This window comes from Rhopalosiphum maidis, chromosome 1 (genome assembly GCF_003676215.2).
Source record: "Rhopalosiphum maidis isolate BTI-1 chromosome 1, ASM367621v3, whole genome shotgun sequence".
Lineage (NCBI taxonomy): Eukaryota > Metazoa > Arthropoda > Insecta > Hemiptera > Aphididae > Rhopalosiphum > Rhopalosiphum maidis.
Window position 1 is genome coordinate 52669832 of NC_040877.1, and position 10863 is coordinate 52680694.

The 10863-nt window shown below is 27.6% G+C and overlaps 1 protein-coding gene across 1 annotated transcript in view; it reads left to right on the plus strand.

Annotated features, from left to right (window-relative positions):
* Positions 1 to 9626, plus strand: part of LOC113550615 — a 29655-nt gene extending 20029 nt beyond the window's left edge. Inside the window, exons 3-7 of the mRNA XM_026952562.1 lie at positions 7411 to 7521; positions 7586 to 7723; positions 7784 to 7881; positions 8165 to 8330; positions 9145 to 9626. Of these exons, the coding sequence (XP_026808363.1) occupies positions 7411 to 7521; positions 7586 to 7723; positions 7784 to 7881; positions 8165 to 8330; positions 9145 to 9272 (641 nt within the window). The 3' untranslated portion in view covers positions 9273 to 9626. The remainder of the gene's footprint in view (positions 1 to 7410; positions 7522 to 7585; positions 7724 to 7783; positions 7882 to 8164; positions 8331 to 9144) is intronic.
* Positions 9627 to 10863: the final 1237 nt, after the last annotated feature.

The following is a 10863-nucleotide window of genomic DNA, read 5'->3' on the forward strand; positions in this document are numbered from 1 at the left end:
CAAGGATCTAATATTATTATTACTATTTAATACGTATTATATTATGTACAGTATACATAAAATGTACAGAACATAATACATATTATAATTATAATGATAGGCGTAAGAAGAAAAAAAATCCTCTTCTCGAGAATGGACCGATTCATCCGCTTTCGTACGGTCCCGCGTGACGCGCGCGCACACATAACACAATATTATAATATTACATTATGATTATAATGGGTGGATACTATTATAATATACCGAGTAGAAAACGATAGACTTTGCCTTCCGTGTAGATTACCTAAATCGGCAATCCTTACACCAATCATCAGCAAGTTCACTCGATATGTGAAAGCAATAAATCAAAATATATGCGTCGCAAAAAAAAAAAAAGGCAGCTGTGATCACTGATTACGATATTATATTTTTGACTAACCCGGTAACTATATTGGTATACCTTATATGGCTAGACATTAAAATTTAATTAAATCATCTAAATAATATTCTAATATTGTTTGTGATTTAATTGTATCGAAATTTTAGTTGCATCTGACTGCGGACTACTTAATGATGTATATAGTCGTTCCCATCATTGAATGATAAATTATTATCCGTATAATATATTAGCTAGGGGCCCTTATTTTTTTGAACTTTTACATTACTATAAGAAAGTGACTGGTTACATTTTGATTTTTGGGACGACAGTTCACCGCTTTTACGACTTTACGTGCTACAAAAGGATAAAGTCTGACTTTAATAAAAATACGATTAATACAATTGTATTTTATCATAAATACTCGTAGTTGCGTAATTACATAAATAGTAGATTACATTTATCGTATAATAAATCGATTGTAAAAATGTCAAGTATATCTGAATAATTATAAGAAATACATTTTTTTAAATAAATGAATAATTGAGTATTTTACTAATTATTTTGGAAAATAATAGATTAACCAGAAGTTATTTTCTGACATTTTTTTTAGATAATATTAAGTTTTTCAATAACGGAACATGTATATTTTTATTTAATTAAACCTAATAAAAAAAACTACTTTTTTAGCAATAGTTTGGCCCTTTGATAGCACGTGTGGAAGGGGGAGCTATGTTTACCAAATTTAACTAAAACTTAATTTTTATATTAATGACTAAAATTGGGGGAGGGGATTTATAAAAATTATTTTATTTTTATTTTTTTTTACCAATAAATAATGGCCATCTAGCTGGTGTACTTAAGCGAATGTTTTGTGTATTCATATTTTAAAATAGGTTCTCGTAATGTCATACTTGTATGCAATCATTTAAAGGTTGTGAATGTAAGATTCGCTTTGGTCAAAATCAAAAATGTCATAAATTATTTTTTTAAATTAATTATTAAGTATGTTGACGATAACTATTAAGTAGCTTTCTCATATTTTGTTTCCTATACGATTTACATACGATTTACCGATATACATTACATTGCAATCGTACAGTATTCATTATACACTCACTAATCACAGTTTACAAGCGGAAGAAAACTGTACGAATAAAATAATAACACTGTGGTGATGTATAACCTCATTCGACCGGTTTTGCTTGAATCTTCGATTAGTCGAGGTACCATTTAGTTTTGGTCTTGACGTTTGCGGTTTTTGAAAAGAGTGGAAATTGCTGTCGGCGCGAATGTTGATAATATTATAGCGTTGTGATTTTCTAGCTTAAATTTTATGATAGATAAATAATGATTTCATTTTTATTTTTGATGAAACAAATTTTTCTCTCAATATTTTGCTTATTGTGTGAAATGAATGCAACTAATTTTAACTAATACTAAACGGCTATTGCTTTAGTGGAAAAAAAAAATTGAAAATATTTAAACATATTATTCAGCATTTTATTCTATATGCAGTATGTATTATATAATACAGATAATTAAAACATTTATGAATTCAAAAAATAATTTTTCATTAGTCGTCGATTCACTATAATTGTTTTATAGCAATCGTGTAATTAATCGTACAATATATAAAGAAGACAATTTATTTTATTTTAATACCTATACGAACATTTCTCAATTATAACGGGTTATAAAATTAAGATTACAGATATTGTATCAAATTATATTGAAATCGTTAAACATACTATATTCTTGTGTTACTTACTTAAAAAACAACTAAATATTAAATAATAAGTGATTCTATCATGATGAGTTTACATTTTACCGTTGGAACAGGTTAGTATACATGTTTATACATATTTCGGCATATTATTATATACCTGTTTTTTAATGCCACTAACGTGTTTGGATCTGAATTTTTTCCTGTTCGACGTGAATATATAATATTAATCAATGAGAACAGGAACAATTTAGATAAAACTATGTCATTTGTGTATTAAAATTTATATTTAAGGATTCTGTTGTCTCCGATAAATTTTCAGTTTGAAACATGTTCTATTAAAATTTTTTTTTTATCTATTTATATTTAACGATTTTAAACCTATAAGTACATCGTAGTTAGGTAGCTAAAGTTTTGTAGTTAATAAAACTAATACACATCGAACATTTTTGGTATAGTTCAGTTGTAAATTATTCAACACGTAGTAAAGTGTTTAAGTAATAATTTATTATATAACCAGACTGTGTCAACTAAATAAATTATGTTACTCATCTCTGTTAAATTGCTTAGTAAATTTACATTAAAAAATTGTTAAATTAAATATTAACTATGTACTTACCGATTAAACTAACTGCACGACAGCATGATATTCCGATTTATTTATACAGGATTAGGATTACGAAAACAAGATAATTTTTTTTTTTTTAATGTATAAATAATTTGATATTATACGTATTTTTTTTTAAATACCGTTTGGATATAAACTTATAATATTAAATTCTCATCTTGGACATTCATATCTACGTTCCACGAACGTTATTCTTATTTTCCAGTGTAATAGCAATGATTGTAGAGTGGTCTATTCTATATAATCAATGACAATGGTAATATTAGAAGCTTTCATATATAATTAAATTTATTGTTAAGTTATTTTATCGAACGGAAGTAGGCAGATAATAACTATTACATCTGCGTATCATATTATGTTTTCCAATGTAAATTTTTTATTATTCTTGTGTAAATTGTATCATACATATTATATGTTATTAGATAATAATCTTATTGTATAAGATTTGTTTGACATAACGAATAATGATTTATAATAATTATCTTAATGCCAGTAGATATATATTTTATTTTATATAATAATAATAATAACAATATTATTTACAAATATCTACAGTATGTGTGGTAAGGTATAGCTAATACATAACGCGTTCTTTGTAATTTTAAAATCTTTAAGTTCGGCTATTTGTTTACCAACCAAAAAGTCTGGTAGATTTCAGGAAAAATTTGACATTTTTGTTTTTATATAGAAGTTATTAATAATTACTATATTGATAAAGCTTATTAAATGTATGGCAATAACAACATCAACAATGACACCAGAGTAACAATAATACATGATGATGTTTGCATCTCGCTGGTTTAGACAGTAAAATTTCTGGGTAGAACTCTCAGAAAAGGATAGTTCAAATAGTTCAAGTTATACTATGATATTGACGCGAACACCTAATGGCCATCACGATCATTTTAGCACGGAGCCTGCCGACATCCCGGGGCTTGTATATGGTATATATATATATAATCTTAGGAGTGTCCGCATTCAGCATCAGCTGCCTGTACCGGTTCTCAGAGACTTGCCCACATTCCATGCGCGTGCGTGAGGGGCTCACCGGTAACCGGTTCCATCTGTGCCCCATAATTGCTTCTGTAGGACGTCAACCAAGGTCACGTTTAGTAGCACATCGTGTGCGCTTATAAAGGTATACCTCAAGAGAAAAGGACGAAAGAAAAAGCCACGAGGAAATCGTTATAACTACGGAGGTATTTTTTTTCCTCCAATCGTCTACGAATGCAATATTTCTCTTTTTATTTTAGTGGCCGGTAGAAAGTGGTTGTGCATAGGTAGAACTGCAGTGTGAGATTCCACGGTTTCACACTATTTGTCCGTTTAAATTTGCACTAATAACGGTTTTGTTTTTTCTCAAAGTATCTGGGAAAACGTTAATAATTTTAATAATGTAACTATAACAAATAACGATTATAATAATAGTAAAAAAACAACATACTAATAGATTTTACTTTGTTTTAGTAACGAAAAAAAAAACCGACGAAAGTATTATCATGCACATTGCACATAGTATTCAGTGTAGGTTCGACCATCCGAATAATAAAAAATAATAATTAATAAGTTTGTCAATTTAATTTTACTTGTATTTTCAATTATTAAAATGAGTAACCCACGCATTTAATAAAAACGAACAATGAGAAATTATTATTTATAAAGATGATCACACACAAATGATAATACATTATCCTACAGAGTATTTATAGGTACATTTAACTATATAAGTTTTATACATTACGTGTGTACTGTATTATGCAAATGTATAATATTACCCGTATTATTATAATATAAGTGTATAATTTAAAATTATATTTTAAATTGTGGTAGGTCAAGGTTTTTGTCGGAAAAACTAAATTTTTTCATCAATTAATATTGTTCGACTTGTTCAGAACAAGATTTTATTTTTATGTATGAATAAGTTTATAGAAGAAATTGTCTGAAAAATATACTATATTTTTCACGTACCGATAAATACGAAAAATGACTAATTAATAATTATATTATGTTATCCGAAATAGAACTAACGATAACTAAATAATAATTATATACTCGTGCGGGTGTTGATTAAAAAATATAAACACAACTAATACGGAGCTACGCGATCGATGATCAAACCTCTCTCGAAGCTGACAACGTATTATTTGACGAATTGAAACTAAACTATATTATAAAAGAAGGTACCTAATATCCTCGTAGGATCTGGTCCAATATTCGATGCGGTTCGGACCGCACGGTAAAATAGCGTGAACACATGGCATATTTGCGAAACGGACTATACAATTCCGCAGAGATAGTGTCGAGAATAATACATTGTAATTAACAAGTATGTCAAAGGAATACCCGGCATTGTAAGTCCTCCGAGAGAGAAAATCGCGTACAATTATCGTCCAACTCATATTGTAACATTATGTAATAATATTATGCTATAGGTATATATCAAAATGCAAGTCCGCAGTGTAAACGACAAATCAACTAGTTCGAAATCTCCGGTTTCTACCTGTGTAATATGTAACGTGTGTATGATCATCGCGGTGGTCACTGAATCGTGGCTTAACGATGATAATATTATTATCCAATCGTCAGAGTTTGGATTTCGAATGATTGCATGTATTATAATATTGTTTGGACGCGTGATGGAAATCCTCAAACCAGTTTCTTGTCAAGAGTTAACCGCGAGTTTTGGCGCGTTGTTCCGCAATTTTTATTCCCTCGTGCAAACGCACAACGATCTAAAAAAAAAAAAAAAAATATCAATATTACTGTTAATTCTACCTATTGACGGCTATTGCCTATTTGTATTAAAAACTAAAATCGAAACACGCAGACGTTACATTATTTTTGTTAACCTGGTATATATTTCCAATACCAAACGCTGTGATGAAATCACGCGACGCAGCTAATGCGGTAAATTCGTTTCTATATTCTAATTACCTAGTCTTGACGTTTATAATAGGTATAGATAGGACAGATGACGATATTTACCATCTAAAAAATTTTCTACTGCCGCCGCCGCCACCGCCGCTTATTATTATTATTTTTTTTTTTTGAAATAATAATCAATTATCGTAGGTACCGACTAGAGTTTCACTTGATTTAATGACAAATAAAAATATGACGTGATTGCGAACCTCACTATATTCCTAACTCTTATCTTATCACTATCGAAAAAAAAAACATTTCTATTGTTTTTCATTAGATTCATTACGTCCATTTTTAACGTCACGCGTCATTCTTACGTATAATTATCGCAACGAAAACGTATCTTTGAATAGATACAATATTGTTTTCAATTAGAATGTTCGCAATCAAATATCTATTATAACATATAAACTATCTATTATCGGATTGATTAAATATATACATTTTGGTTTAGTCATCTTCATAAATTTGATAGGCTTTTCAGTTTAGTGTTCTTCATGTTGATCATGTAAAAATGAATACTTTTGAATTTAGATAATTATCTATAGGTATTATCTACTAAGAGCTAAATTCTCCTTTTGATTAACTCAAAATTGAGATAATATGAAATAAGAAAAATATTTAATAATATATATTATAATGTAGTAATGCATAAAAATTATTAAATTATTTAAATTTTTACAATGTGTGTTATTGACCTTGCTCAGTATATGTAAATATTCAAACCAATACATTACAATATTTATATACTAGTTGACAACAATTCTAAATATATTTGGCACTGTTTAAATATTGCAGAAAAATCGACTCGCTAATATTATTTTTTTCAATGTCATATGAACTATTAGGAAGTGATAAATTCTACTATTAATTCCATTTCATTTTTAAGTGGTAGATCATCAAATATTGATGATTTTTACAGTTTTTAAGATTCTATTAAGTAAGCTTATAATAATTATAGACCCAAAATTACTATAGTTTATTACTTACTTTGATATTAATATAATAATCATTCATCCCGTTGAATAATTATTGTTTGTTTCTTCTAGAATGTCATTGTATACCAGTGTATATTTTTTATTTAATAATTCAGTTTATTGCTGGTATCTTTTTTGTTTTCTATTAAGTGATTGAGTCCTCTACTTCTTCTCTATTTAAAAAAATAAATTATACTTAAATATTGCAAGATATTAAAATAGTAAAATCTATCAATATGAATTACTAATTATTATATAGTAAAATAGTAAAACATTTATTGAATTACTGGGTAGTTATAGTGTGTACTCGTATGTATAAAAAAAAATATTTTATTCTTAGAATAGGTACATACTATAATTATTAATATAAGAGTATAAGAGCATATTACTATTATTTCAATATCTATCGAGAACAATGAAAAACCAGTACTTATTTAATGAATATTGTTGAAATACAATAATTAACTTACTTTCGACTTTAACCCATATTGGAAAGGAAGGTTAGATTCAAAACATAAATATCATAACAAAACCGAAGAAAGAAAAATTGCGTTCTTGATGTATGAATGATATGGATAATAAATGGAATGAGAAACTACTTTATTAATCAATTAATTTTTTTTTGTTAAATAAAATGCATTGGAAATTAAAAAAAAATAATCGAAGAAGAATAGTGTTTCAATGTGAAAACGAAATCGTTTTCGTTTGTAGATAAAATAACAATCTATTCATAATAACAATATACTTACAATTTACGATTTACGATTATAATTGATTAAAATTATGATTAATTTGTTTTCAGTTGAAACCTATTTGAGTCCTGTTGAAACACATTGTATGAATGTCGACTATTTCTTCTTGGATCCAGAAAATCAGACACATGAATTTTCTGAAGACGCCATGACCAGATTGCGTATGTTTGCATAAATTATAGCCGTCTCTACAGTCTTAAAATTAATCCACTTATTTCCATTTAGACATGGGCAGATCAACAATTGCGTTGTTCATAGTAAGCTTTTTCGTGATGTTCATCGCTTTTTGGACCGGAGTTGCGGGTTGCTGGAGACGATCGCCCGGAAATATTACGGCCACTGCAATTTTAGTATTATTGGCATGTAAGTTATATTGAAAATAAAATTTATAACATTTATAAATGACTTATGATTCCATTACAGGTCTACTTAGTGCTGGCGCTATGGGATTTTGGCACGGGGTGGAATACTACGAAAAGGAACGCGTAGTAGGAGAAGAGTTTTACCAGCAGTGGAATAGTGTAAGTACACTAAATGACTATATTACACAGAGTGGTTTTCCAAGCACGATTACTTCCCCTCCCAACCCACAATTTTTCATTAAATAATGATTGTATTTAATCTCTAATTATTGAAACTTTCGAATATTTAAGGAAACATTTGGGTTGAATCATATTGTGTATTGTATAGGTACTTATGTATGGTTTTACAACATCCATGCTAACAAATTTATTGTAGATACATAATATTGTATATTATTAATACCCTTATACTTTATTAATTTTTGTTGTCGTATTTGTGCAGATACTTAAGGACAACACTCGTATATCTTATGATTGGTCGTTCTTCATGGCGTGGACTGGCGTTGCATTTTCTTTGGTGTCTGCTATATTATTTTCCGGCGCTGCAATCTGTCTACGAGGCGAGCGCGAAAGAGAAGAGGCTCTCAACATGCAATATTTAATGCCTGGTTAGTATAATATATATGTAGATACTTAAAATGTGCTACTGACGGAGCTAATTTATTGCTGTTGGGCATTTATTCTCCGAAAGACATTAAATCGTAAAATGTTTTTTGTCAACGTAGATGGAGACATTATAGTAATATAAGTGCACCATTTTATGCTTTGTATCACAGTGAAATAATATTGTACTAACGTTAAAACAATTTAATACGGCAATATGATTTTCCGTGTGTTTTTCTTGTATATATTTTTATATGATCACGTACTGATATCGTATAAAATTAAATAACTGATTATAATGACTAGACGTGCAAAATATATTGAACATTAATATATATTATTATGATTTTATCAAATATTTTATTAATCGAATGTCCAGCACTGAATTTGGCAGATATCTTATATCTCTTACTATAGAATAAATGTTCAGTGAGACATATCTGAAGGAAGTATAACAATATATACAATTAATTTTTTAAATATCAAGGGCGCTGCTGAACTAATAGAAAATCTTTAGGACTTAGTTCATAAATCAAAGTAAGTATTTAATAGGAAAATAGTATAGCATGAAAATAATAATGAAATTAGATGAATCGTGTACACATTAACCTTGGGCAAAAAATTTAACGAAACTTTTTCAAACACGTTGCGTCACGAAACTTGACCGACCTCTATAGTATTTTTAGTAAATATTATAGCACTCGTGATCATTGGGTTATTAATTTATTTTTTTTTATGACATAATTATTAGTAATAATATTATTGTATCGTGTTGTATCAATTAAATACCAATGGATGATAATTATTTTTCGTTTACAGTTTATCCACAAAAACAGCAATATGCTTACGCTGGATATCCGACACCAAATACGTATCCATCAGGACCCTACTACCACGGACAACAGCAACAACAACAACCACAATATGCTGGTCACTACAATTACTAAGCAAAATGTTATAAACTGGACCAGTCAGTTTGAAATGTTCATTTGTTTGTCCAGCCAATATATTATATACATTCGCTAAAAAACCGAAGACGTGTAGTTATAATATTATATACTTCCTGTATACAATTGGCTGGACATTATAAATACTATTGTTTTATGATCGTACATTACAATGCGATTTTTTTATAAATACTCTAAATATGTGTGATCCTAAAACAATAACTTATAACTAATTTATAAATACGTTTCTATAAGCTCATATATTATTATACTTGACAGAACTCCACCTAAGTTGCTCAAAAAAAAAAAAAAAAAATAAGAATAATAATAATAATAATAAATAAAAATTATAATAATAATACATATATATTTTTTAAACTAATATTATGTTATATCTGTTTGAACTTAGTACTAAAGATTTTTTTTTTTATTTTACAATTATTACTTTATTTTGTACAATTTTTATTTATGCATCATCGTTGTATATTTATTGAAGTCTATGTACCTATACATTTTAGGTCTATTAAAATAATTTTAAATGTTTAGTTTGTAATACTAATAATCTGAATGGTATTAAAATACATTTTTAGGCCAATTTTAGAAAATTGATATGAACATAAAACGGGTTGATTCATCCAAGTTAGAACAATTATAAGGATCTCCAGACTTTTTTATTATTACTATTGAAAAAAAATTGTTTATTTGTGTTTTAAAACATAGTGAGTTTGCCATACACAGATATACTACGTTAAATTTGTCGGAATTCGGCAACTTATTTACATGTAATTAATAATATTTTCCAATAATTATAATTGTATACAATATTTTTTCCATGTCATGAGTATTATAATTGATATTTATTCTAATATTTTAAGAAATATTGGTGAGTTGTACATTTTTATTTATTTTAAATAAATCATTCTTCAGATCACCATAAATATATTTGGCTTAAAATTTATTATTATACTTACTATCAGAGTTTGAGTGTCAATAAAAAGAAACGAGCGTCAGATATATTTTGAAGTGCAAAATAGTTCATGTACAAAAGTATTGATGAGACATATAATAAGACATATTTAGCATTGTCAAAGCACACCAGAATACGGGAAATGGCTGTCGTATTAACCAAAAAATAAGGTTTAATGCAAAAACTTGATTAGATTTACACGTAAATGGTGTACAAAAAAAAAAGAATGAAAATAATAAAAATTACTTGTTTACCTTTCTAGGTTTAATAATAATACTAAGATTGTTTTTCAAATTAGGAAATCGTTAACAAATTTTCATTTTTTTTCTACTTCGATATTTAAAATAGTAGGTATATTATATTTTTTTCACTACATATAAAATTAATTCTTACATTTTAGATGATTGAGTTTATGCTTTAATTTTGATTGTTGTTTCATCATCCCGAAATTTTTTTTAAAATGTTATGTTATAATTCGAGAGTAATTTTTATTCGGTATTTCTATAATGATAAATTGATAACTTTTTTGTTATTTCTTATGAACGATCTTATTATATATATTTGTATAGAAACATTTTTTGAGATGTGAGTTTATATTATACAGCGGTACAAAACTGTATTATA